Source organism: Sorghum bicolor, chromosome 10 (genome assembly GCF_000003195.3).
Source record: "Sorghum bicolor cultivar BTx623 chromosome 10, Sorghum_bicolor_NCBIv3, whole genome shotgun sequence".
Lineage (NCBI taxonomy): Eukaryota > Viridiplantae > Streptophyta > Magnoliopsida > Poales > Poaceae > Sorghum > Sorghum bicolor.
In genome coordinates, this window is record NC_012879.2 from 60,336,982 (window position 1) to 60,364,899 (window position 27,918).

General features: G+C 43.4%; 4 protein-coding genes across 5 annotated transcripts; 2 read left to right on the forward strand and 2 right to left on the reverse strand.

The window, feature by feature from the left end:
• LOC8069205 (basic blue protein) lies at positions 1,796 to 2,380 on the forward strand. Its single transcript, XM_002437561.1, has 2 exons — positions 1,796 to 1,973; positions 2,109 to 2,380. The coding sequence occupies exons 1-2, from the start codon at positions 1,796 to 1,798 to the stop codon at positions 2,378 to 2,380; spliced, it is 450 nt and encodes a 149-aa protein (XP_002437606.1).
• LOC8065005 (protein FD) lies at positions 6,732 to 9,312 on the reverse strand. Its single transcript, XM_002438994.2, has 3 exons — positions 8,627 to 9,312; positions 7,156 to 7,233; positions 6,732 to 7,034 (listed from the first exon to the last, which is right to left on the reverse strand). The coding sequence occupies exons 1-3, from the start codon at positions 8,954 to 8,956 to the stop codon at positions 6,960 to 6,962; spliced, it is 483 nt and encodes a 160-aa protein (XP_002439039.1). The 5' UTR covers positions 8,957 to 9,312; the 3' UTR covers positions 6,732 to 6,959.
• LOC8069206 (protein FREE1) lies at positions 13,703 to 23,266 on the forward strand. 2 transcript variants are annotated; one of them, XM_021449230.1, is made up of 11 exons: positions 13,703 to 14,629; positions 15,609 to 15,695; positions 15,779 to 15,910; positions 16,029 to 16,175; positions 16,503 to 16,568; positions 16,659 to 16,769; positions 17,312 to 17,401; positions 17,862 to 17,895; positions 17,985 to 18,058; positions 21,735 to 22,163; positions 22,245 to 23,266. In XM_021449230.1, exons 1-11 carry the CDS (start codon positions 13,718 to 13,720, stop codon positions 22,833 to 22,835), a joined length of 2,673 nt encoding a protein of 890 aa, XP_021304905.1. In that variant the 5' UTR covers positions 13,703 to 13,717; the 3' UTR covers positions 22,836 to 23,266. The 2 variants fall into 2 exon arrangements, with proteins under 2 accessions (XP_021304905.1, XP_002437607.2); XM_002437562.2 differs by lacking the exons at positions 21,735 to 22,163; positions 22,245 to 23,266 and adding an exon at positions 18,162 to 18,580.
• On the reverse strand, positions 23,893 to 27,595 carry LOC8065007. Its single transcript, XM_002438995.2, has 7 exons — positions 27,448 to 27,595; positions 27,172 to 27,348; positions 26,388 to 26,459; positions 26,117 to 26,304; positions 24,885 to 25,300; positions 24,627 to 24,811; positions 23,893 to 24,496 (listed from the first exon to the last, which is right to left on the reverse strand). Exons 1-7 carry the CDS (start codon positions 27,464 to 27,466, stop codon positions 24,129 to 24,131), a joined length of 1,425 nt encoding a protein of 474 aa, XP_002439040.1. The 5' UTR covers positions 27,467 to 27,595; the 3' UTR covers positions 23,893 to 24,128.

A 27,918-nucleotide genomic window follows, 5' to 3' on the forward strand; every position in this document is an offset into this window, starting at 1 on the left:
AAATGTAAATAAACCGACAGAAAATATCCTCCCATTTCTATCAGCTCATTTACCGTCAAAACAAAGCACTTATCAGCAGAAAAATAATCCACAGAATAATCTCAAATTTAACTTGAACCATTTATATTGCATGAAAGTTGAATTGAGAGGTCATATTACACAGGGCACACATGGCCAGATTCTTCAAATAGCAAATCACCAACAGTTAGAAATATCACAAGTAAATTGGCACAACCAACTTTACCTCAAAACAGTAATAATCTACTCTAATTTATAAAAGAATATTGAATCTTCAAGCCACTGATTTAGCCTAACTTGAACAGCGCGTCTTTGCAAAGGTCCAATGCCCCTTTCTCCTTGTGACTCTTCTCTTCCTTGGACATCAGAAGGGGCGATGTCACCAACAATTGCTAGAACACCAAAAAGAAAAAATTGATTACACCCACCGATCGAGGGCTAGATATATACATGATCAACTAACAAGATCTTTACCTTATTAGAATCTGGCAGCAAAGGCCATGGAGCTGTCAAAGTGCCAACCATGTGCATATCATAAGTTTGTAATAAGATCTTTAATTTGATATATTATGATAGTTGGGATTGTTAGACAAATTATCGGTTAAAGATTTTGTAGTTTAAATCTTGATTGCGTGTGCGCCTTATAAAAAAAAGAATGAAGGGAATAATATTATTTTTAATAAAACATAATTGTAACATCGATATATGGATATATAAGATTATGAAATAACTTGTAACATGACTCCTATTATATATTCATAGATTAAATTGCTGAAATTCGTCGACGGCCAAAGTTTCGAAAGTTTTACTAAATTTGGGTCAAAGCGTTAAATATCTGTGACCACATTCCACAAGGAGTTTCGTGTTGTGAGGTCACTAGGACAAAGTGCATTCTTTTGAAAAGGTAGTACATTTTACACTCTGAATCGTTATGGTATATTTTTCTTTATTCTTGCACTCTAAAATTAAATATTTTAACCTCTCAGCTCTCAAAACCATTTAAGTTAACCCTACCGCGTCAGAAGTTGTTTTCAAGACTGTTTCATCATTCTTATAATTAAATAACCAAATAAGTATTTGATAAGATTTTTATAAACCATAAAAATATCTCTAGGATTCTAAAAAAATCGGGAAAAGTTCTAGAGATATGTTGAGACACAAAAAAGGCAAAAAAAATAAAGCTCGTAAAAATATTTGTAGAGGCTTAGTGCTAGGAAAATATCCAGAAAAATATGAAATTTGTCCAAAACATTTTAATTGATGTGTAAATGTGTTCTAAAAACTTTTCATAAAAATATGAGATGCAAGCAACAAAAATAGAACCACTTCTATCCTAGATAGAAGGTGATTTAAACAATTTTGAGAGTTGAGGGAGTAGAATGTCTAGTTTTGATGTTTGAAGAGAAAAATCAGACTTCACGAGGGAGTAGCATGCAGTTGGGCTGCGCTGGGCTGGCCTGCCTTGTCAGGCCCAGAATCCGGCCGGCCTGCTGCGGGGTGCACCTGGCGTCCAGGCCGCCGCCGATTGTCATCCAACCCACCTAGCTAGGGACCTCAGCAGCTCGCTGACCTTGTCTTCTTCTTCCTCGTCCAAATGTGCACGCAGCTCGCCCGGCGCTTCGAAGTGTCCGTCCTCCGTCGCCGTCAGCGTTGGCTCTGCCGCTCTGCCTCGTCCTGGAGCGCGCGGAAGCATTGTTAAGTAGTCATCAGTCATCATAACACACTAGCTGAGTTGAGCATCTTGCGCCAGTCAGTCACCACGCAGCAGAGCAGTGATATGGCGATGCAGGCGGTGCTGGCCGTCGTCTCCCTGCTGCTGCTTCTGTGGCCGGCACGCCGCGCCGGCGCCGCCGAGTACGTGGTCGGCGACGTCGGCTACGGCTGGGAATCCGGGTCCGGCATCAACTACGCTGCCTGGGCAAGGGAGTACTCCTTCGCCGTCGGGGATGTCCTAGGTCGTCAGCTGATCACCCTCACCGCCTGGCGGCCGCCTGCTCATTTCAAGCATGTTTGCGCATACTGATCCATGTTTTCCCCAACTCGATCTGATCGATCTCTGCTGCATATATATTATATATATATGCGTGCAGTTTTCCAGTACGTGAGCACCCAGCACGACTTGTACGAGGTGACCGAGGAGGTCTACCGGTCCTGCGACACCACCGCCGGCGGCGGCAACGGCGTGCGCGTCAAGTACACCAGCGGCTACGACCGCGTGGTGCTCGACGAGGCGAGGGGATACTGGTTCATCTGCGATTTCCCCGGCCACTGCCTAGGAGGCATGAGGCTCGCCGTCAACGTCTCCGCCACCCCGCCGCCGGCGCAGGAGGAGAAGGAAGTGGCGGGTCGCCGACGCCTGTGAACCCCTCGCCGGACGGCAGTGTGGCGTCGACGACGACCGGAGGTCGCCCGGGTTGGGCGGCCGCGTGCCTGGCTCTCGTTGTCCTGGCGTTTGATGAATACTAGACCCTTCTGTTGCTACTATAGGCAGTATGGTCAGTGAGACACTGACAGAAACAGAGACAGAGACAGAGCAACAGTCGCAGTATGGTCAGTGAGGCATTTTGTGCATTTTTCAAATTTATGGGAAAATATACATTTAGATTATATATGAATATATGATAGTGCTATATTTCAAGCCCTGAAGTTTCTAGCAACCAACTTATATGATTAAAATGACATATAACAAAGCATGTTCTTTTTCCTTTATTCCAACAAAGATAAACTTACATGTTGTCTGAACACCAACAAAAAAAAATAAGCACCTGAAAGATAAGAGAAGTGCAATACATTGGCACACAAATTTCATGGGAAAAATTGACCATATGCGTCCTATGAAAAACAATAGAAGTCCTCTAATCCTGGTCAAAAGCAATTTCACCGGTTCCTAAAAAAAACAATTTCACCGAAAAAGCAATTATGGTGTCTATTCTTTCAGCTATATATCTGACATGATTAACCTAAAGTTTGTTTTCTATTTCCATTGGTGTGGTTATACAAGAACTGTAGTAATCAATGGGCCGGCCTTCTTAATTAACTTGCTCTAAACAGGCCATCCAACTTTTTTTTTCTTGTTTTAGTCCCTAGCAAAGTTGAGGCACGAAGGACTTGCATCGCTTCATCATCCTGCAAGACAGTGTGAAGGCCCACTAAGAAGCACCATCATATTACTCAATCCTTTCCAAATTATATAAGATGTCTTAGCTTTTCTAGATCCATTACTTTTGCTATACACTTAGAGATACACTATGTCTAGATGCATAGTGAAAGTATTGTATCTAGAAAAGCTAAAACATCTTATAATTTGAAATAGAGGGAGTAATATTTTAGGCTCAAACTTTGTATGCCTAGTGGGCTTCATTTTGGGGTCATTGTCCTTAATGTATTTTCACTTTTTTTTTGCATTTTAGTAATATATTGTCATGCTTTATTGTATTGCCTTTGTGTCGACGAAAGCTAGTCGGCAGTCTACCTTGGGGTATACCCACGGTAGTAGTTTATCGGTAGACGGTGCGCAAACTGCGAACTCGATGGTGACGCAAGACACGGACAAGCTTTTTATCCAGGTTCGGCCGCCGAGTTGGCGTAATACCTACGTCCTGCGTCTGGTTGTATTGATTTGTGTTGAGAGAATCGTATGTCCTAGGGGGGTCCCTTGCCTCTCCTTATATAGTCTGAAGGTCAGGGTTACAGATCTGGAAACTAATCCTAGTCGGTTACAATTGCCATGGATAATTCGATATCAATTCCTATTCTAACCGACTAGAATCCTGCTTGATCTCCACATCTTGTTTCCTTGCGCGAAACTCCAGGTTGTCGGATCAAGCCTTGAACTCGTCTCGTAATGGGCCAAGCCTCCTGGCCGAAGTCTAGCCGTAAGGGTATAGGGGTCTATCCCCCCACAGCTAGTCCCCGAGCACCATGTATTGTGATGTAACACGCCGTCTTGAGCTTTTTCGATCAGTGAGACTTGACGTCTTCAATAAGTGGGAAAGTCGCCCAAACAGTTGCAACGGTTCTTTGACCAACTCAAAAGACAGTTGATCAACATTGACATCGAAGAAGCGAGTTGTTCGAAGAATGCATGGTGCTCTAAATTAAAAAAGATTTCTTTCCTGGTGAAGTGTGCCCACTTTACTTTTTTGAAAGGTATAAACATCAAAGTAGTTTTGAGACTGAGATGCATCGCTAGATGCATCGTACCGATGTAGTCCCCGAGCTTGCTGGAAGGCGAAGTATGAGCCTTGTAGCAAGGTCTAAAAAATTGAATTTACCAGTCCCCGAGCATATCATGCTCGTATGCAATTGAATAGACTAATCGACCAGTCCCCGAGCATAGAACACTCGGTGGTCGGTACAGTCTCCGAATTCTCAAATTGGTGGGCTGGTCGACCAGTCCCCGAGCGTATAGTGCTCGGTGGTCGGTGCAGTCCCCAAGCTCGTAAATTGGTGAGCTGGTCGACCAGTCCCCGAGCGTATAGTGCTCGGTGGTCGGCACAGTCCCCGAGCACGGCGTAGGGACCGGTGGACAAGTCCCCGAGCGTGGTTGGGAACGTAAACGTGCTCGGTGGTCGGCACAGTCTTCGAGCATAGCATAGAGAGTAGTCGACAAGTCTCCGAGCGTGGTTGGGAACGTAAACGTGCTCGGTGGTCGGAGCAGTCCCCGGGCACAGCGTAGGGAATAGTCGACGAGTCCCCGAGCGTAGCTTGTCGACTGGGCCAAACCCCTGAAAAATAAATATAAAGAATAGGTAGTACATGATGTATAAATAAACTTTAGATAAAAATCAGTACTGAGATAAGTTTTAGATTTTTTGTTATAAAATTAGCACAAGTAGTTAATTCATCCTAGAGCTTGTACCAGCTCTGGTCTAGCCAACAATCAGCATGAGGTGCGGAACCTAGACACGTGTGGGATTGCCAGCCTCGCCAGAGAGCTACTGCCGACCACCCGGAACGCAGAGGGCGGATCTCGTGCACGTGTAGGGAGGAGTCGGAGACAGTACCGGCTCTGGAAAGCTCGTGTAGGAGAAAAAACTAGTGTGGCTAAACAAAAAGTTTTTTTTGAATGATAATAAAAAAATATTATGCCAAAAATAAATAAGATATTAGAAGTATACTTATCTTTGGATGAAAGTCTAGTCGGTGACGACAAAATTGTCCGGCCCTCGAGCTTTTCGACTTGTCATGACGGTGGTCGCTGTTGTCGTAGCGTCGTTCTTCGCGGCGATTATTATTGCGACTGGTGGTCAGAGCAAGTAGGCTAAACAATTTGGTCGATGGCCCGAGCAGGTCGGTGTTGTCGATCTGCCTCTCTTTGTAGCAGGGAAGCGGGTGACGCGTTGTCGGCGTGGTCGGAGACGTTGCTGGAGTAGTCGGAGTCGTAGCCAGCGTGGTTGAAGCCGCCGCCGACGTCGATGAAGAAGTGGTTGGCGCAGATCGGATCTACACCTCCTCCGTGGTCATGGCGGTGAAGTTGTTGAAGCTGACGGTGAACGTGAAGTCGCCCGCCATGGCCGCGAAGTCGGGGATGATGGCCATCTTGTTCGTCGGGAGAGCTGTACGCACACCCCCTACCTGGCGCGCCACTGTCGACGAAAGCTAGTCGGCAGTCTACCTTGGGGTATACCCACGGTAGTAGTTTATCGGTAGACGGTGCGCAAACTACGAACTCGATGGTGACGCAAGACACGGACAAGCTTTTTATCCAGGTTCGGCCGCCGAGTTGGCGTAATACCTACGTCCTGCGTCTGGTTGTATTGATTTGTGTTGAGAGAATCGTATGTCCTAGGGGGGTCCCTTGCCTCTCCTTATATAGTCTGAAGGGCAGGGTTACAGATCTGGAAACTAATCCTAGTCGGTTACAATTGCCATGGATAATTCGATATCAATTCCTATTCTAACCGACTAGAATCCTGCTTGATCTCCACATCTTGTTTCCTTGCGCGAAACTCCAGGTTGTCGGATCAAGCCTTGAACTCGTCTCGTAATGGGCCAAGCCTCCTGGCCGAAGTCTAGCCGTAAGGGTATAGGGGTCTATCCCCCCACACTTTGCCTAATGATTTGCTCAGTTGCAACTCATCGTATACACCTAGTATGCAAATTCATGATGCCCACGAAATTCTTATACAAGGCCTTTTGGTAAGGTTTTCGAGCTTTTGTTTTGACTTCTCCATAAAACCAACCAAATGGTCACTTGAAAGTTGTCTTCACACCTAAAGGCTAAAGCACCCATGGAGCAAGAGCTGTTTGCAATGCAGCTCCCAACAACTCCTCCTCTAGCCCCATCCCTGCTCGGCGAAGTCCTTCTCCCAAATGTTTTTTTTCAAACAGCTTAACTCCATGAAGAAACTGATCCATTAGAGCAGCCAGAGCCCTAGACATTTGTAAATGATGCATAGCCCTAGCAAATGGGGCCTTAACCTCAATAGTTGTGTTTATGGTAGTATGTGAGAGGTGTTGTGGTGTCTAATTTGATTTGTGGATTGCAAACCCAATAAGCAAGGCAGATACAAGGTAGACTACTAAGCAGAAGTGGGTTGGCATGAGTTTGGTGGGCTAAGCCTGGTCCACAACTATTCTAGGGCTGGGCCTAGACGGAAGAAACCAGGCCCAAAATAGTTTTTGTAGTTATTCTTATTTTTACTTAAAATTAACGGGAACTTATAGGCATCTAATCGAGCTCATGTCGCCATGGAGTCTAAACAATGTTGTTGGACTTGTGAATGGTAGATTGGCAAGCTTGAGGCTTCTCTAGGTGTCAATGGAATAAAAAAGATACAAACTATAGCACATTGATTGCCCAATCTATCTCCCATTGCCCTGATTCACACAAACACACTTACACTGACACTGAAAATGTACACACAAGTCCAATCATTCCTTCTCTTAACTTTGTACTACTATCAAATATATATGTCCATGTTTGTTTCTTTGTCCCTTCAGAATTGGGTGGATGAGGTTCTTCGAAGTGAGCTCTTGGTTGGGAGGACGAGTGCCGCTACTTCCAGTTTCAGCTGTGCAGCAAAAAAAGAAAAAGAAAAAAAAAGATGAAAAGAGTGTTCATCACATAGACCACCAAAGAAAACAAGGCATGCTTTTTGACATGCATGATTTTCAGTATGTTTTAGCATGCACCTCTTTGCACTGCTTCTTGAGCTTCAAGTTCTCATCCACCAGCCGGCGAACCTCTTTCTCTAGATTCTCCACATATGCCTGCACACAAACAGATCACTTAGTAAAAATAATTGAGCTAAAATTAACACAGAAACCTTTCATTTCCAAGTCAACTACTGATTGTGCTAGTTGAGATGTTGGTTTTCATTGACCTAGTTTAGACCAAATTATATTGTCGTTAGACATGTCCTTTTAATAATTATTTATGTTTAGAGACATCACAGACTACATAAGCATTACCATGAGATTGTATTAGTCTGCACTTTTTTTTTGACTGTCAACGAGGTACTTATTATATGTAGTCTTATAGATATCGTAAGCCACCTACGAGGAACGGAGGAAGAAGACGTAACCAATTGTAGTGGTTAATTTGATGCAATCCTAAAGTTATAACTACCTATTTTCATATGGCAACTTGGATTTTTTTTAGTATTTGGATCTGTAATCCAACCAATAATAATCAAGCACTCATGCATATATGCCATCAAAAAATTGGAACAAAAAAATAATTACAAACTTCCAATATGAATGGAGATGCAGATGTCATGATCACCACCAGGCATATTCTAACGTAGTTTGCACTTTGCACAAGCGTACTCGTGTCGCCGTGTGAGCCCTTGGTGATTGAATTTTCTTTGTTTTTTTTTTTTGTTCTCTTGATTGAGAATTTTGTGCTTAGACTTGGAGAGCAGGTACAACTGAACACACCATGATCAGTGTTAGCTTTTTTGGGATTTTTCTACAGGGATAACCATCCAACTTGTTCTTGAACAATAGATATGCCTTTCAACTATGTAATTGAGCTGGATTTGGCGGCACTCAGAGAAGAGATATACATGTTTAGTCCATGATGACTAAGAAATTATTGGCAGCAAGTCAGGAACTCAATATATATGCATGCATGCATGATGGAAAGAGCCACCACATTCCATTTTTTTAACACTGTGGAAACAATTTTTAACTCAGAGACCAAATTAGCTCACTAGTCATCAGTCACCACCTCTCACCAAAGTTTCACTGTCACATACCATCAGTATATATATAGTATATACGCATGTACTAGTATAAGGTTATCTTCTCATGGACGTGTAGAGCCATGAGATAGAATACAGCAGGGTGGGGGCAAAGTTAGCTATAGCTGTACTGCTGTACCATATACTTTATTTTGAAGCAAAATACTACTTTATTTTTATTGTTTCGTGATAGGGACCAAATGCTTTGTTAAGCTTGAAAAGCTATTCATCTCCAAAACACAGTGAGGGTTGCAGTAGTGACATATATTTTGAAGCAATATGCATTGCTTTATATATATATATATATAAAATCGGTAATAAACTCACAGGTACAAAATACTATCTTTATTAATTAGAGAAAATGCAACTGTGCTGAAATGCTTGCAAGCAAAAAAAAAAAGGTTTGTATACTGACGTACCCTCTTCCTGGCCCTGGATCGGAGCGCGGACTCGCGGTTCCTCATCATCCTGATGCTCCGCCGGTCGTCGCCGCTGGCCTGCTGCACCTCCATGTCGACCTCGTCGCCGGCGGCGAACCCCGCGAGCGAGACGGGCGTGGAGGGCATCGCGTGGCCGGCGATGACGACGGCGGGTCTGCCGTCGTCGTCGTCGTCCTGCAGCGTGGAGATGGAGAAGAGGGAGCTGCACCCGCTCACGAAGCTCAGCTGCGGGCTGTCCGGCTCCCTCCACGCCGCCGCAGCCGCCGCCGCGTGCACCGCCATCTGGTAGTGGTGGTAGTTGGCCGCCATGACGGACGGTAGTAAGGAGACAAGAGCGAGCTGAGCACCACCACCAATGCAACAACGACACAATAGGCGGGCTACCAGTCACGCACCGGTACCACTACCACCGCGAGATATACAAGTTATCGCTAGTGCTCCCTCCCTCTACTTTTGGCTCCGATCCTGCTATCTGCTGCTTGGATCGGACACTCACTGACAGGGTGCAGATCGAGCTCAGCAGCTAGCTTTGGCCTTTGGCAGTGCAGGTGCTGTGCAGCACGTACTGAGCTTGCACTTGCAGTCGGTGAGATATTTCATGGTGGCCCTGCCGGCTGCCCCTGTAGGAGTTTATATACATGCAGCAGGCTGCAGCATGTGGCGATGCTGATGATGCAGCCTAGCTGTGTCTGTGTCGTATGCCTGCATAGATATATGCTTGTTAATTACTAGCTGCTAGCTGCTCCCGATAGGCTAATTAATTGTATATGTTAATAATTGACATCTTAGAGTATATAATAATCATGTCTGGGACGGAGGTAGTTGACTAAACCCACCGGCGGCCACCACGGCGTACCACTTCGATCAGGATTCAGGAGACGCATGCTAACAAATTCTTACTGTGCTCACTCTGCTACTCGAAATCGTATGTTCTCCTAATAAGGGCATGTTCGTTTGGCAGGAACCAACCTCTGGATCCATTCCTATCAGGAATATTTCACTAATTTATATACTACTTCATCCATTTCCAAATTGTAAGTCATTCCAAGAATTTTGAAGAGCCAAATTATTTTTACGGTTGACCAAAATTATAGAGAGAAATACTAAGAATTGTAACATATAGTGAGTATAATATAATTGAGAAAGAATTTAATGATATTTGGTTGGTATAATAATAATAATTATTATTTTATTATATAAATTCGATCAAACTTAGAAAAATTTGACTCTTCAAGATTTTTGGAATGACTTATAATTTGGAATGGAGAGAGTAGAGTTTTGATCAGCTGGAAGAGTTCCTGGTTGGATTTCACCCAACCGAACGAGCCCTAAATGTATGGCATGCGTGCTTCACCAATCGTCATATAGATATATATGATTCAGATTCTTCTTGCAGTTAAAGATACTTGCATGATAGATCCGGCGCGGCTTTTGTGACCGCGACGGTACGGTGTGGCCGACCGGCCGGAGAGATTGCAATTCACGATCACGACGACGGCGACAAGACGACTGATCGGATGGATCACGACCTATCTGCTGTGTGCTGGGGCGATATATAGCAGCATAATCTTTGTTATATACTATCTCTGCCTCTCCTGTGTAGTTTAGTTCATAAATCTTCTTTTTTTTTCCTTTTCAAGAATTTTGAGTTCCTAATAATAACTTAATAAGTCTCTATGCCTGCTCTGCTCCAGTGCTCCCATGCACCCTTGCATATTGGAGAATGAAAGCGATCGAGCAAGATAGCAGGATCGTCCAGGCAACGCACGTCGTCATGTGTCAGGTCGATCGATGTCGATGTTACAAGTGAAGAACTGCAATCTGGGTTGGTTAGGGCATCCTTTTCCAATACCTTCTTCTGGATCTCGCCTTCCTTTCCTTTCTTTCCCAAGATCCTAGCCTTTGACACTTTGTCTTATTATTACTTTGTATGTAGTGTAGCTGATAGCCTGATACTACGGAGACAACAGACAGTACTGCTGTACCACACTCATTCAGAGTTTTACAACAACTCTGGCCTTGTTTAGATGCGATTTTTTTTTGATTTTGCTACTGTAGCATTTTCGTTTGTTTGTGGCAAATATTGTCCAATCATAGACTAACTAGGGTCAAAAGATTTATCTCACGATTTACAGATAAACTGTGTAATTAGTTTTTGTTTATATTTAATGCTTCATGCATGTGCTGCAAGATTCGATGTGACGGGGAATCTTGAAATTTTTTTGGTTTTTGGGTGAACTAAACAGGACCTCTATAACTCAACGTTTGTCAGAGCTATGACGGATATATAGATGAGTTCATAGAAAGATACTATCAGTGTTACTACCATTAAAACTTTAAGGTTGAGTTGCTGTCTGATAACCCTCTAGATGCTGACTGTAATCAAAACTCAAAAGCATGCTGAGTTCTTCTCATAATATAATATATGTCTTGAAAAAACTTTTGTTGGCTTCTCCAATATGAAAAGAAAAAGGCATCCAAAAGTTCTGAAACTACTTCACTCTGTCGATAGATCATTGTACGGCAAATTAATATGTACAGCGAGTAGCGACATAAAATTTACTCATAATTCCCATCTCATCATCAGCAAACGCATTGACCCAACTAAACGGATCACATTGGCCAACTTTTTCTATCCAATCGACCAATCCATGCAGAGATATTTTACAGGAAGTAATCTTCTTTTATCACACGCGGCGGTGCTTCCTTTAGTACTATATATTCAGATTTCAGAGCATGGCCTATAGCTGCAATGCAGATAATTGGGACTGATGAGACGACAGATAATATATATACAGGAGGTGATGAGTCAAAAGCTTAGCTAGCACTTGAGGATTTCCAGGTGTAGTGGTTGCCTGCCTTGATAGAATTTGCATATTCTATCCCATTTCTTTAACTCTGTGTGATGTCTGAAACTTTGGCATCATCTTTGTGCAGTGGTCGTACAAGATATTTTCACCTATCCCAGAACCTAAATTCACCTTTGTCCTGATCTGTGTTTCATCCATCTATCTGTTTCCGAAACAAAGACTAAGGCTTGTTCTCATCCCCAATCATCTGTCAATCCAAGCCAGGCCAAGCCGAAGCGAGCATTTGAGATGCTAAGGCACGTTCGCGAAAAAAAAATTATGAATTGATTGATATCGTTTTCAGGAAAGTTAGCTGCAAATGTCGTCACCTGATTAAGAAACACCTTGAGCTTTTGACCTTGTCATGCATTTACTTTTGTCGAGGCTACATACAAAAGGCCTGCAAGCATTCTAAAATTTTGGCAATGGATAATGGGCAAGATATGTTTGTATTTGCCGACCATAGGATGTCTACATGTAAAGATGAAGCACCAGCCACATCACTACTCTAGACAGCCCGTATGGAAAGTAACAAACATGTACATCATCATCTGCACAGCTGCAAAACAGAACCCAGTAATGAGATAAAAAAATATTAGCAACTGTAGAAACTAAAGAGTGATCCAGCACAGCATGTGTTATTTTTCTGAAAATATTCAGAGGGGGGAGGATCAAATTAAATGATCCTGCAGTTGGACTGACATAGTCTTTCAGCAAACCAACTTGACAGTCTTCAGAGTTCTGACATCAAGGTCGTGTTTTAGCTCCCGAAGGAAAAATTCCGCGACACTGTAGCACTTTCGTTTGTTTGTGGTAATTATTATCCAACCATGACTAACTAGGCTCAAAAGATTCGTCTCGTAAAATTTGACTAAACTGTGCAATTAGTTTTTATTTTCATCTATATTTAATACTTCATGCATGCGTCTAAAGATTCGATGTGACATGGAATCTTGAAAATTTTTGGGTTTTAGGGTGGAAGTAAACAAGGCCCAACAAGGTACATAGCAACAATTGTTTTTTTCATTAAGGAAAGCAATTTGCTTAGATGAATCACCATGCCTACAATATAATTATACGTGTAGCTTGCTAGAATCACATAATAATTGGTGTAAACAATATAAGCAGTACCCGGCCCAGATGTATGCTTGTGATGCTCCGATTGGTGATTTTCTTTCTCCTTTTGATTGGACAGTGTTCATCTTGTCATGTGCTGACATAGGATTAGGACAACCGATTACCGACTAGTTTTTTTTTTGGGGTCTAACCATGATAGTTACCGACTTGTTTAGTATCTTATCGCTTGCCGAATCAAGAAAACAACTCCCTCAGCAATAGTGCAAGTTGCCTCTTTCGGCAAGCACGTCGTGGTGAAAGGTAGGTTGTATGCATTTGGACAGGGTTTGGTTGGGCTTTCCTCATCAGCCTTGCATCAAGTTTGCTTTGACTTGCATTTGCATAGAAATTTCCAGTAAAGTTCGTGTTGCCTTCACTGTCTGTTATTTGAATAGCTTGTGTTCAGAGCAGATCGACATGCATGGAAACTAATAATGCTGGTGCAAGTCAAATCCAAATGTGAATGAACGAATGGCCTCTCTTACCTAGACCAACGGTCTGATTTCTTGGTTAGGTTACTGAATCTGACATAGCTGCATATGTAATGTAAGCCTGGCAGGCAGCCAGTTGCAGATTGTATTTAGCCCTGTGGAACTGTGCAGCAAAGGAGAGCAGTTGACAGGTAGAAAACAAGCATGGGTGTGGCAATGCGTTTTGGTTGTAATTTGTGTGTTTGGTGAGCAAATGGAAGCTACAGCTCGTGTGTTTGTTGAGGGAAACAGAACAGTGCATTTTCAGCCCGTTTAGAATGCGGGAAATTTTCTTGAATCCTGCATTTTTCCGTGAAATTGAATTGATTCCTGTAAAATTTCTATAGAAATCCTGTGAAACTTTCACAGGGAAAATGTAGGATATAGGAAATTTTCCAGCATTCCAAATGCCTATTTCAGCAGTCTATCTTCTGTGTCTAAAACAAGTACTGTATTAAATTAAAATAATACAACCAAAACCAACCAGAGCAACATTTTTCACCAGATTACTTCAAATCAAAGCCTGAAAGTGTAATTAGCATCAGTTTGCTGAACACTGTCATGCTAATCAGAGGCAACAGATCCCTGATCCAAATAATAATTCATTCTAGTCCCAGCACATCATTCTCAGCCACATGAACACACAGGCTGATCAAATTTCTCTCACACAGGAAAGGTCCTTACCCGCGGATACTCCATCTCTGGAGGTCCATTTCGCAAAACCGCGCCAGCACCAACCGCCGGTCGTCTCGTCCCCTTCCTCCTCCCGCCTCGTCTCCGACGACCCCATCGCCTCCGCCCTCGCCTCGCCTCGCGCACTCTCCGATCCAATCCCTCCCTTCCCTTCGCCGGCGATGCATCCCTCCTCCGGCGCGGGGGACTACGCCCCCTACTACCCTCCTTACCCCTCCCCGGCTTCCGCGCCGCCTCCCGCCGCCGCCTACCCGTCGGTGTCCGCCCCGGCTTCCGCGCCCCCGTACTCGTCGTACCCCGCGGACTTCGCCCCCGTGCCGTCGTACCCCGCGTACCCGCCCGCCGACCTCTCCCACTACGCGCCGCCGGCCACCGCGCCCGCGCCCGCGCCGCCGCAGCCGTACTACCCCTACGAGCCGGCGCCGCCGCTCCCGCACAACCCGGTGCCCCCGTACCCGTCGCTGGATCGGGCGGGGACCTACGGCTACGGATCCGGCCCTGGCTCCGGGTACGGCCAGGAGCTGTACCCGCCCAAGCCGGCGGGCGGGGGCGGGGGCGGGTGGTCCGACGACGGTGCGTACGCGTACGACGGCGGCGACGCGCCCGAGCCCTACGGGGCCAGAGGCACAGCACCGAGGTTGGGCTCGGGATCCGCGCTGTTTGATGACTACGGGAGGTCCATTGGCTCAGCTGCCGATAGGGGTGGTGGCCGCGGGGGTAGTGCGGCCAGCCCCAAGGTAGTGAGGGCCGTGCCCAAGGCAGAGACGTCAGAGGACGTCAGGGGTGGGGTGCAGAAGTTCAGGGTCAAGCTGCTGCCGGAGGGGGCTGGGAGCCCCATGGATGTGCTCTGCCAGGTACTCTGCTTGCTCTGAAGCTGTGGAACCAGATGAATTTTGTGAACATTGTCATGGACGAGCTTCCTAGTCCATTCAGTGTACTAATACAATTGATCCATTCAGTGTGCAAACAGATTGCATTTTGTAGTAGTGCATTGCTTACTGGCTTAGCATCGGTTTTTCAGAGCTGGCTTTGGTTTCATTTGCTGTTTTACAACGGAGGAGGCGACCATGACCAGTAAATTAACTTGGTCAAACCAGTAGCCAGTACTGGGCCTTTCGAAGGAGGGGGAGGGGGGGGGGGGATCAGATATTCACCAAATAGCCATTAGGACGTGTTTCTGGAACTGATGTCACGACATTTGTAGAGGCTAAATGTGAAATAAATGGTCTGTTGTGGAATTTTGGCCTATTGGTCAGAGCAAAGGCCAAGTCAAACTGTTCTGTTTACTGATAGTCAACTAAATGATATGCTGGAAAAGTTCCCCACATTGTCTTCTTTGTTATGTTTGTATAACTAACGCAGTATAAAAGGTAGCGGACATTTCTTTTTACAGAAGTTCAACAGCAAGAACCTTGTGCAAGGATACTAATGTTGGTGTTTAAAATATGTAGTATATGTTGTGAATGAAATGGTAGTTAAATCAATTGGTTTCTGAATGGAGTTGTAGTGTAGTTAGCATTGCAACATTTATTAACTGTGCTGTTAGAGTGTTCAATAGTTGAAATGAAATCATTAAACTGAAAGTATTTTTTACCTTATTAAAAGATGGTTGTGAATTCGCACCGAACTGAAAATGGACAGGCTGGGACAGGACTGTTGTTGCCAAAATGTTCACGTTTAAAATTACTAAATAATGGTTTCCAATACCTGTAAATGCTTTTGAACTCCTGTTTAAGGGGTGTTAATAATGTTATGTTGTTATACTTGGCATGTCATAACTTGGTATGGTCCAGCAGTCATTGATCAATACTTTTCTGCTTGTGCCTTATGCAGGTTGGTTTGGATGGAATTCGGATGCTTGATCCCAACACTGGTAGGACACTAAGAATATATCCCCTTGAAACTGTAACTAGATGGGATGTAAGTAAATTGTCCTTATGGCGACTCTGTAACTTGTCGAAATTCTAGTATTTCCTTTGTTGATCTTATGGTCTATGTATCAGGTATTAGATTCCTCTATCTTTGCCTTTTGGTCCAAGAGTTCAGTGGATGTTGAAGCAAAAAGAATAAGGCTGAAATCAAACAGCTATACATCCAACACCATTCTTGACACAGTCACAGCTGCGACTGTGCAGGTTTGGCATCTGTGTTATCAACATAATTTAAATCATCCAATAGTTTTTACTTTGTATTGTCGCACTATATGTGGCTTGCCGGAAATGATTGATGTCTGTTAGTTTCTTTGGACTGCAGTTCAAGGAGATGGGTGGAAGCAGCATTTCAAGAAGTAGAGCCATTGCTGATGCAGCCAAGCCTGCTGAGCAGCAAAATGAGAGGAAGAAAAATTTCCTTGATTGGAGGAATTTAATGAAGCCTATGAATGAGGAGAAAGATCACTGGGTAATTAGTCTCTCTATTTGTTTGTTGCTATCATTTCAAACCTGTAATTTCTGCATAATTTGCAAAACTATATTCAAATTGAGCTCAATGCTTGTTTGCCTCTGTTGCTAATTGCTATTGGTTTGATTACTTTGTTAGTTTTGTGTTTGTTCGATAGCATCATAGTGGAGCCTGCCTTGAATACTGTTGTCTGCATTCTGCTTTTGATTTCATACTTATCATGTCACATGCAATATGTGTTTGCGCATTTCCTGATTCTTGATTTGTTCATGGACTCACTTTTTTTCTAATCAGACACATGTTTTCTCCTTTCTTCCTTTCTTTCAGGTCCCAGATGAAGCTGTCAGCAAATGCACAGCATGCGCAGCAGATTTCAGTGCTTTCAACCGCAGGGTAAGAACAGTTATATATTGATCTGTTCTGCTGATGATATCACCTTGGCATATATATTTTTTTAATTTGGCAAACCTATTATATTTTCAGCATCACTGTCGAAACTGTGGCGATATTTTCTGCGATAAGTGCACCCAGGGAAGAACTCCTCTGAATACGGATGCTGATGCTCAACCAGTTCGAGTTTGTGACAGATGCATGGTAATACTTTCTTTTTCAATCCTTTTCCATTGCAGTACCAATGCTCTTACTTATGTTACGTTAGTTATTATTTAGTGCTTTGATATATTTTTTCTTGAGATTAGAGGGCTCAAGGCATAAACATTGAAAAAACAAACGTGCCACTTCGATAGTACAGCATATACTGTTAATTTATAAGTTGGCCCCAAGATATTTATATTTGAATGAGCACTATATGTTGAGTTTGACATTTTATTGCTTCTTTGAGGCACTGAAACTTTATTGTTCATTCATTTCTTTTCTCAACAAGGAGCTACTGGTTTCTTTGTATTGCACTGTTGGGAAATAAACGAGGGAGTTAGTTTACGCTGTTAGTGCATTTTCTTGTAAAAAAACTAAAGATTTGCACTGATTGGTGGGTTTCTTTTCATCCAATAAAACCCTGTTGTTTTGTCAAGTCTTTAATGCCCTGGTCTGTTCGGAGTGGTCTACGTGGACAACCTGAACATACAATTCCCAATGAGTTATACTAATTTTCATATCATGCCTTCCTGTTTTCTAAGGCTGAAGTAACGCAAAGACTTAACAATGCAAGGGAAGTGACAAATCGACCTATTGTTCAGAGCCATGAGGATCTTGCCAAAAAGCTTCAGGTTTGTTAGCTCCTCCGATTCTTTTGAGCATTGTTGTCTTGCATTGAACCGATAGAGCTTTCTAGTTCACTTTCAAGGGATAATACTTGGTTATGACAGCTGCACAGATTTATTTTATTAAGCGTGAGACCAGATTATCCTGAGGCGCTAATGTATTAAAAACGCTTGACACCAACTTTACTGATTTGTTTTGGCCTATTGCCATAGGAACTTAGTAAGTGACAAATGGAGGAGACATCACCCATGGGTACAGTTAATTTTGTTTCACTTTCACTGTTCTTTTTAGTTTTTATTGCATACAGTCTCCTTCAGTCCTGTATAGTGTGTAGTTATTTGTCTTAATACATAGTCCCTCCATCATTTTTGAACTTTACATTGTCCTAAACGTCAAAATGAAGGGAGTATCGAACTTTCAAATTTGAATACATGCTGACTGACGATATTATGTTGTTTTGAACAGGAAGCCATGGATATAAATAAAAGGTCATCTTCAGGTGAGTGGATTCATCTCTGCAATCCATACCAAAGATGCTCTCCGTTGTGCTATTTAACAATACAAATGTGTTGTTTTATCCCTTGACAGGGACGAGGTCTTCGGATGCTTCTGGCAAGCGAATGCGGGAGGTCGCGTGCCCAATCTGCACAGTCCATCTTCAGGTCTATTTTCGCAACAATATACTTTTGAATTCCGATGCCTAGTGCCTGATTGACAATCGACATCTCAATTGCACAACAAGTCAACAAATTTGCTTTGATCCAGGTTGAAGTTCCAACTTCTGGTTCGGAGACAATAGAGTGCGGCGTATGTCAGCACCCTTTCCTTGTCAGCGCCCGTTGAATTGAGTTCAGCTTCAGCCGCCATGCAATGGTGGAGTCTTCTCAGACTGACAAGCGAGAAGTCAGTCCTGTTCAATGGAGCTTGATGCTGAATCCGGCTATCCCTGTCTGTACCCTAACTCTGCACGGAGTCTGTCGCTGCACTCTGTATATGGTTGAGTTTGAGTCGTTTGCGAATTATTAGTACAGTTGTAAGTTGTTTTTTTTTTATTTCAGTTGTAAGTTGTTTTGAGAAGCAAGCAGGGGTCATCACATGTACTACTGCCACCATCAACTTTGCTACTGTTACATGAGAAAAAGTTGTGTAGCCCCCTTTTTTTTAAAGGAAATGTGTAGCGTTAACTCGTAGCGTCGGTCATCACGTGCCAACCATATGGCGCATGAGCCTTTTTTGGTCCTCGGAATTGGGCCGAATTGGAACAACTTTCTGAGCCGGCTTCCACGTGAATAAGAGGGAATTGAGCTCACTGACCAGGGAGAATGTGTTTGCTTGGGTGGAGTGTTTGCTTCATGCGTGGAGTGTTTGCTTCGATTGATTCCTAGTAGAATCTATCTTAGCAAAGAGCCAAAGAGCATATCTCTTTTCACAAAATTAACTAGGAGCTGATGAAATTGTTATTTTTAGTTTCGCTAGTAGAGTGTCCGTGCTAACGCTATAGCGATATTAAGGCACAAGAAATTGTTGGAAATGCAAAATAGTCCCTATGTTTATAACCAAGAAGTCATCGTTAGTCAAGTACAAACTTGATAACAAACTGCCACATCTATCTGCTGACTCAATTAAATAAGATTTTTTTTTTGTGTTTCTCATTCCCAAATGTCAAACAAATTCGTTATTTGACACTAAAAATGACTTTGTTCCTTATGTAGCCATTAAAACCTTTTTCCTTGCCCTGGTACGGTACTGGGGCTAGTTTTTGTAGTTAACAGCCTAACAGTAGCAAGTGAAAAAAAAATACAATTTTGCCTTAATGCCAGGTTCACTAGCTTGAGCACTCAGCAAGAACGGGATACATAGGATTTTCTTGTTACGTGTCAATATTGTAGGATTTTGCTTGTTGCACATATGTCTATTTGAATTTATGATGTACCACCCTCTATCCTAAATTATACTCCATCTGTCCCAAAAAAAATACAATTCTAACAATAAACTTGAACATACATAGTGTCTAGGTTCATTGCTAGAATTGCGTTTTTTTAGACGGAGGGAGTAGGTTGTTTTGTTTTTTCTAGATTTTCTTATGCACCTAGTAGATATATAATAATAAAAGTTACTATATATCTAGCATAGAAAAAAATAGCCCGCTATTTTAGCCGCTATAGCACGAAATAGCTTGAAAACAATTATGCTCGCTATTTAAAACATGGGTATCTAGAGAAGCCAAAACGACCTATAAATTATAGAAAGGGAGCATTAGCTTGTAATTGAAATATGGATAGTACAACTGTACAAGCCTTATCAATCTGGGTCTTGTTTAGATGCGAAAACATTTTAGATTTTGCTACTGTAGCACTTTCGTTTGTTTGTGGTAAATATTATCCAATCATGGAATAACTAGGATCAAAAGATTCATCTCGCGATTTACAGGTAAACTGTGCAATTAGTTTTTGTTTTTGTCTATATTTAATGCTTCATGCATGTGCCACAAGATTCAATGTGACGGAAAATTTTGAAAACTTTTTAGTTTTTGGGTGAACTAAACAAAGCCCTGATAGCATATAGGGTCAACAATACAAGTTATCCAAGTGTCACATAAGAATTTATTTTCGATAATTTGTGACGAACAGTCGAATCTTCTTATCTTCCAAGTTTTAACAAGCCCCAATTACTGTGATTTGAATTGAATATGCCTTACCATAGGAAAACACGCATCTTGAGGCAAATCCAACGGCCTAGAGTCGTCCTCTGGCATCTGGGAGGCGATTTCGAGCTCCACCGAGGTCCGAGGATTCCACGAGAACTTTCCATTCTCTTCCCCGCTGTTGGGGGTGCTGCGCTGCCTTTCCCCCGCCTCGACCTCGACTCGAATCATCCATCCATCCGCCAGCGAGCCAGCCAGCCTCCTGACGCACGCTCTCTCTCCAGTGTTGCGGAGCGAAGCGTGGCCGAGGGGGAAGAAGAGGATGGAGGCGGCGTGGACCGGCGCGGTGAATCGAGCCACCGACATGGCTGACTCCGCCAAGCGCTTCCTCCTCTCCTTCCGCCGCCCGCCGCCGCCGTCGTGTCCGGTCCCCGACCCCAACCCCGTAAGCGAACCCACACCCTTCTCTTGTCTTCTCGCAGTTCAAAGCCCACGCCGTAGAGGTAGGACTCCGTCCCGTTCGCGTTGCCGGGGGATGAGGATGCCGGCGGGTTTAGTTAGAGCGTGCCTGTAATGCCAAAAACCTAAAGCTTTCCTTTTTTTTTCGATCGATGTAGGGTTTTGCGGAAGCTGTGGCTTATTTGTTGCGTTTATGTACCAAGTTTTTGGATTTTTTTTTTTTTGCAGCCACATTAGGAACAGGAGGACAATGAACTGCACCATTTTCAGACACTGTTGTGTGCTACTAGGCTCCTAGCGAGTTACAGTAGTTTGCTATGTCATCAGTTGCATTTAAACGTCAATTAACGTAGGGTTTTGTGGAGGCTCAGCTCTATCTGTTTTATTTATTTATGTGCAATTGTGCATCGTATGAGCCCCATCGTCAAGGTTTTGGATTTCTTTTTCTTTTTGGCAGGCACATTGGGAGGGAAAATTAGCGCCATTTTCTGACTGTTGTGTCCTGTCATCCTAGTGAGTTTGCTTGCATTGAAAGGCTGGTATGTTGTGTTTGGAAATGCTGCCCTGAGTGTTACACAGCAAACAGCATAGACAAAGTTTCTTCCCTGAGCAATGTGGCTGCACGGCTGCGCTAGGTGACCTGTGATACAGATGACTTTTGTTTGTAATTCATGTTTTATTCAATCAGAATTGCATCATGGTCAATTAATTCGTGCTGGTAGTTCTAGAGTGTGTTTGGGACCACGTCCCAGCCACCGCGGTGCAGTATCTGTACCGCGGCTAGAGAAAATGCGAGCGCTTGTGGTCTACTGGTCTTTGTGTCTATGGTGATGGAAAGAATCATCATTTATGGTGGGTTGTTTGGCGTGATTTTCTTGATTCCCGTGGTGGGACGACCGCAGATCCGATTTTAAGCGGCCCCAAACATGCCCCTAGAATGATGTGTGATAGGATTATTTTTTGTTTCTTCCATAAGATGGGATAGACAAGTATGTGGTGTTCTAGTTCCTTAAATACACATGGAAAATGGAATGTCTAGTGTTGCATCAGCAAGAAGGCAACAATTAGTGCTTTTCTTCTCATGTGCCCTTAACGCCTTTTCTATTCCTGACATGCTTTTGGGTCAAGGGACGGGTAAACTTGATGTTCAATTATGGGTTTCTGCTTTTGATTTTGTTTTGCGTTTCCTTGGGAGCCTCTGCTTCATGTACCTTCCATTCTTTTGTTTACTTCAGGTACAGATCTTGAAGCGTTTGCAGCAACAAGCATTTTATGACATTATGCAGCTGAGGGAGAGACAAGAGAAAGTTGAAAGAGTGATCTCGTTGTTCAAAGCTACCAAAGTTGGTCCATTCGCAGAAGAAAGCACTCGGGTCAAGGGCGTTATCAATGTTGCTGGCTCGCTCCCAAGAGATATCTCAGAAGCAGAATCTGGTATCAGTTCACGGTTTGTGTTTGAGGCTCCCGTCAGGAAGAAGGACTCCCTCTTTGTTGAGCTCAGCACTGATAATAGATGCATGGCTCAAGAAAATGATCAAATTGAGACCCCTTTTGCGCTGTCAAAGTTGATGTACCTGTCGAATATCAGTGACTCGTTTTCTGTTGCTGCTGTACCGAAAGGAGCAAGGTGTAAAGATTTTTCAACAGACCAAAATATCCGAGAGGTAATTTCTTTAGACAAGCAGTGATGCCTTCGATACTACCATTTTGCCTTCTAATGTGTAAGGTAACAGTTTGCTTGACAGGAACACTGGCTGGCCAGTTTGCGTTCTTCGTTGAGGCCACCTTTGCTGAGTAAAATTCACAGATACGGTGGTGGCCTAATACTGAGATCGAAGAACTTTGCTGTTTCTCTTGCGGAGCTGATTTCAATTGCTGGGAGGCCAGTAAATGATGGTGGAGCCAGCAGAGTTTATACAGAGTTTGGGCAAATCTCGTACCAGTTCCCTGATGACATAAAGTTGACCCTGTCTGCTGCTTTGCATGGACCCAGTGTAATTCCTCGGAAGAGGAAACCAACTGCTGGAGGCTGTGTTGATCTTGAACTGGAAATTGATGAGGACACCAGATTCGGGGCCTGGATTGAGCTTGACAAGAAGCCAAACTCACGTTTACTGAGATGGGCCGTCACACTATCAGATACACCCCAGGGTGACCTTGGATGGGGCGTAAGCTTGCGTAGAGGCACTGAGGCCAAACCACAACTGTTTCAGGTGGAGGGATTTCTGAACCTGCATCTGGGGAAGACTGCTGCCGTGCAGCCTGGCATTGTGTTCAACGTTGATGGGAGGAGGTGCAGACCTGGTCTTGTATTCCACTCGAGTTGGTCGTTGTGAGTCTAGTGCAGGAACTTTTGGTTGAACAGATAATGCTGCTGGAATTGTCAGGTGGAAAGAAAACGATTCATTGACAAGCGCACGGTGCATTGCACCGATTATTTTGACGTGTTATAACTTGTAATTTTAGTTTTGATATCCCTTTACCTTCACGTAGAGTTTTCTAGATATGATGAACCATGTTGGGACAGAGCTTGTGAAGAGGCACCGAGGCCAAACAGCAACTGTTTCAGCTCAACGTGGATGTGACTTGTGAGGAGGTGCAGACCTGGTCCTGTATTCCACTCGAGTTGGCCCTTGTGATTCTGGTGTAGGAACTTTTGGTAGATCAGAGAATGCTGATGGAATTGTATCAGGTGGAAGGAAAGTGATTCATCTAGAAGTGCATGATGCGTTGGCACTGATTAATTTCAGGGCTATAACTTCTAATTGTTGTTTTGATATCCCTATACCAGATCTGATGAACCATGATTCTTCTATCGCGGAAAATATTTTCATAGCACCCACATAAATGAGTGTTAAATTGAAATATGAAATGATGGTGACTAGATGTATGATTTCATCATCACAAATAAGAAATACGATCCTTTACATTCCACGGTTCTTTTACATGTGCACAGTACAAATCTACAATTTTGCACATATACTCCATATTAAGTAAATATAAAAACTGGAAGCAACAAGGCTTGGGGTCACATATGGCCAGAGGAAGAATGGTACAGGTGGAACAGGTATGGTAATGCTGAAATGCTCACACAACTCTACGCTGGCCGCCACTAAGGACTGCCTGCTGTATCCATGGGAGATGTGCCCGAGTTGCTGCAAGCCTCTGCTTAGCGAACAAGCTCCTCGCCCCCAAACCAAAGAGGTCCAAATGAAAGGGAAATATCGCTGAGTATTTTTCTGTACTTGATTATGTGGTGCATTCTTTTGTTAGTTTGTTTCTAGGATGGGCATGTCTTTCTCTGCCTATGCACTAACCTACTTCCGCTTGATGAAAAATTATGTACTCTGCTACTTCTGTTCTCTTATACTTATGTTGAATTGCAATGTGAAATGGTAATGACTAGTCACATGGTTTTATCACTACAAACATGAATCCTCTGTTCTTTTGCACAAAACTGGAAGCTACAAACTCCAAGCATTAGCCTACAGTACCCCCGGTGTTTAGTTGCAACAGAATCTACAGGAATTACATGATCTTGTCCAATTAAGCGAAGAAAAGAAAAAAAGAAAAATCAGCATTCTACTTTGTACAACCATGAAAGAATCAAAGACCACAAAATTTACATCCTAGCCTGCCGGTGAAGTTCTTTTTACAGCAGGGAGTTCCACAGAGCTGAGATCTGCGGGATACGGAGTCCATAGCCCTAATCCTCCTCTACTCTCCTTCAGTCCCTTCTTCACAATCTCATCGATTGTTTTGGCCCATTCAACTTTAGATGAGTGTTCTCTTGTGTGTCTATGCAAGATGAACAGTGAATTGTACTCACAGTTGGGGAACATGAAGAACTTAAGAGCGTCTCCGAGCCTATGCACAACATAACCAAAGCTGATCTGATCACGGGGCGTGAAAAGATTGACCTCGTTGAACCAGAGGCAGCTGAATAGATCGGTCATTGTTGTGTGTTCCCGGATCAGCACTGCTCCCTCCGGCACATCTGCAAGTTATAATAGGTCTTATAAGCAATGTGGATTGGTGGAACAATGAACCAGTTTTTCAGAAGTACTAATGTTAAGCAACAAACAGCAGTTGTGCAGAATGTTGTGGGCATATGTGATTGCACTCACCACTAGGCATCTTTTTCTTTGGGCTCCAGGGCTCCATCCCCTCATAATAGTACATCTTCATCTGAAGATCAACCAAAGGACGAGCATATCGCTTCCGACGTTTGATTGCATCACCCTCTTCATAGATGCTCCTATGATGCTTATGGGCAGCTACTGCAAATGTGTATTTTCCACGCCAGAGATATCTGCAAAGAATTTCCATTTTAGATCATCGATAAAGCAATATGATTTGTCCGAGGTTCCAGATAGAAAGCCAACCGCTCAAGAATAAGCAGTGGATCAACTATGAGCTCCATTTTCCCATCAATCCAAATGCTATACCAAGCTTGAGGAAATAGCCTGTGCGTTAAAATCTTTGGTATTTTTCCATTCCTTCTGGGTTCGTCAAATGGGAGGCGATGTACCGTTATAAGTCGCCATAGACCAACCCATTTTCCTCCAGCATTGTCAATCTTGACGGTGGTGTTCTTTTCAATAAAATCAAGAGATACTTCATCTACCACCATTAGGAAGCAGAACAGCTTCTGAGACCGACGACTAATATTTGATGGCTGATGGGGAATGTCATAACCATCAAAAATACCAGAGGCAACAACAAATTTGCATTTCTGTATGTACTTGACATCGATGATATCCATATCCGCACCGCTACTTTTCATAAATCCACAGTGCACCTGGGCATATATCACAGGCCAAACACTTTTAACAGAATTCAGAGACTTAACTATAAAGCTTCATAACTTAAGATTCAGAAAATGATGAAAATGAAAATACGGCAACAAGGTATCGTTTAGAGGGAAAATGTGCACTGCTCTTTTCAAACAATGATGAAAATGCAGGCTATATTTTTTTATTGTAGGCGCAAAACAGACAAGCACTAGAAAATTACACTAACTGGTCACCGACATTACAACTCCAGTGTAGATTCTAGTGACTGATCTTTATCATCTATTTATGGACCTTGAAAAATATTAAGCTGATGATTGGTCCAATGCATAGATTGTCCATAATAAGTTCTATGCTGTAACAAGCAATTTCTGTCAAGTAGGGTAAGTTTCAGGTAATTTTGATCTCAAGGATGGTTCCGAGACAGTTCACACAATCACACATTGTGTGCACCTCACTGATGCAGTTTGCAAGACACCACTAATGGAAAACAAATGCAAGGTGAAAACATCAAAACACATGGATGCAGAATGTAGTTTCCCCCAATCCCCATTGTACAAAAAAGAAACTCCTAGTGAAGGTATAGTAAAAGGGTGACTCCTCCATTTGCCTTATGTGCAGTTTGATACCAGACCCATTCATTTAGCATTCAACAAAATCTGGAAAAGCTTCAGTGCCAAATGCCCTAATAATCTACAAAAGGAGAGTCTAACTGATCTTTCAACCAACTGCCACTTAAATGAAGAGCTATAGCACAGAAGTTAAGAACCAAGTGTGCAAGCGAGTTTAAACAGTACATGCACACATTAAAGGCAAGTAGTTACCTTCATGGTAGAATTCAGTTTAAAGCTTTGCTCCCTTTGTTTCCAGTTTTGACGTCCTCCAAACAGCGGTGAAGGATCTTTGTCCTGTTTGTCAACAGTTATATACGATAGCTTCTTTACAATTGTGTTGGGAGTCCTCTTTGGGATGACAACAGCATCTGGATCATCCACAACAGGTATTGGACAGCCTGTAGATTGAAGTAACAAATGTGAGGCTACAAAGCAGTCACAATTTAGCCACCAATAGAATTTTTTAAGGCACAAGTCTTACGGTGGAGTGGTTTCGATTGGAGCCCCATTGAGTCCAACACAGAGACAACTTTACTGTCTTTTTTGCAAAGGGCTGCAGAGAAACAAGGCATACCAAAGCATGTAATGATAATTGATAAGACAAAGTAGTAATGTTATGATAAGCAGCCTATGGAAGACCAGATGGTATTTAACTTCAGACTGAAGAAAATATGTATATTGAGAAGATGTATCACTGAAACAGTGTCATAAATTCATAATAGAGATTAAATAAAGTATTAGAATAACATATCCATTCGCTTCTGATTTAAGCCATTGGCTGACTCCAATTTTTTTTACTGTTCCCCTTCTCAGTGATGCATTGTGCTAACAGCGGTAGCAGCTTAAATCCATCTCAAACGAACAGCCGATAGTTACCACGTCCATGAGCAAGTATGAAGTGATGAACATTAGCTATATCTTAATGCATGATTGCACACTGAATGTGAAAGGAGACGTGAGATAACCAACAGAATTAGTAGTTATCAGATATTGTTTCCATTCCTTATTGGTGAAGAATGTGGATAGGATAACCGGCCCGTCCTGTTACTACTTGAGTTACTAACTTCCAAAGCAATGTAATTAGCAGACAAGCCTGCTACTGCTGTACCGATGCATCATCAAGCTCAAGGCATGTGTGCATTGCAAAGACGAAGCTGGGCAGCCATAGTGGTAGAGTACACTGCTAGCAGAACAGGCAAGGAAATTGCAGTGGGTCAATGGACAGCAGCGAGGGAAGCCGCAGGGAACCTAGCTAGCTGGCTGACCTGAGAGGAACGCGACGGGGGAGCTGCAGGGCCGGAGGTGGAAGGCGAGTGCGACGAGGCCGAGCATGGCCCAGGCGATGGCCGACACGAGCACCAGCCGCACGGCGCCCCTGCGGGACACCACCCGCATCGCCGCCGCGTCCGCCTTCGACGCCGCCTCCGTGACGGTGCCGCCGCCTGTGACGGAACCGAACCGAACCGTCAGATCCGAACAGGGAGAGCGAGCGCAACGCCAATTGGTTGGATCGGGTCGTGTCGGTTCCGTTCAGTGCCTACCTCTGCTTCGCCTCGCCATTCCTCCGCCGCCGCCGCCGCCGCAGCCGCTGCTCCCGAGCGAGGCGAGGGCTTGGGTGACGTCACGCCTACGCCTGAGGGGATGGTTGGGGACGCCACTGACAGTCTGTGACTGTGAGCGAAAACAACAGAAACGAATTAACGATTTCGCTGCTTACCGTTCGCTGATTAGAAAAAAAAACACTATTCAGGGTGTTTAGAGCAACTCCAACCCAAGTCCCTACATTAAGCTCTTAAATTTTTATTTACATGCTATGATAAAAAAAAAAGTAGGAGCTCAAATTAAGACCCAACTCCAACTCACTTCCTAAACAAGTAAGATAGGAGTTCTAGATGTGAGGAGTTGAAAACTATAATTTAGGAGGGTATGGAAAATGGGAGCCTAAATAGGAGATGAGTTAGAGTTGATTTTTTTTAATCAAGTCTCTAGATTTAGAATAGGGACTTGTTTAG

What these genes read in the sequence shown, in the direction of transcription:
- LOC8069206 (XM_021449230.1), top strand. Translation starts at nt 13,718, where the DNA reads ATGAACACACAGGCTGATCAAATTTCTCTCACACAGGAAAGGTCCTTA. An exon ending in TCACAGCTGCGACTGTGCAG is followed by an intron (nt 15,911 to 16,028) that starts GTTTGGCATCTG and finishes TTTGGACTGCAG; the next exon opens with TTCAAGGAGATGGGTGGAAG. An exon ending in GAGTTTGTGACAGATGCATG is followed by an intron (nt 16,770 to 17,311) that starts GTAATACTTTCT and finishes CTGTTTTCTAAG; the next exon opens with GCTGAAGTAACGCAAAGACT.
- LOC8065007 (XM_002438995.2), bottom strand. An exon ending in AACTGAATTCTACCATGAAG is followed by an intron (nt 25,301 to 26,116) that starts GTAACTACTTGC and finishes ATATATGCCCAG; the next exon opens with GTGCACTGTGGATTTATGAA. An exon ending in CCACTGCTTATTCTTGAGCG is followed by an intron (nt 24,812 to 24,884) that starts GTTGGCTTTCTA and finishes AATTCTTTGCAG; the next exon opens with ATATCTCTGGCGTGGAAAAT.
- LOC8065005 (XM_002438994.2), bottom strand. Translation starts at nt 8,956, where the DNA reads ATGGCGGCCAACTACCACCACTACCAGATGGCGGTGCACGCGGCGGCG. An exon ending in GATCCAGGGCCAGGAAGAGG is followed by an intron (nt 7,234 to 8,626) that starts GTACGTCAGTAT and finishes GTTTGTGTGCAG; the next exon opens with GCATATGTGGAGAATCTAGA. An exon ending in TCAAGAAGCAGTGCAAAGAG is followed by an intron (nt 7,035 to 7,155) that starts GTGCATGCTAAA and finishes TTTGCTGCACAG; the next exon opens with CTGAAACTGGAAGTAGCGGC.
- LOC8069205 (XM_002437561.1), top strand. Translation starts at nt 1,796, where the DNA reads ATGGCGATGCAGGCGGTGCTGGCCGTCGTCTCCCTGCTGCTGCTTCTG. An exon ending in CGCCGTCGGGGATGTCCTAG is followed by an intron (nt 1,974 to 2,108) that starts GTCGTCAGCTGA and finishes ATATGCGTGCAG; the next exon opens with TTTTCCAGTACGTGAGCACC.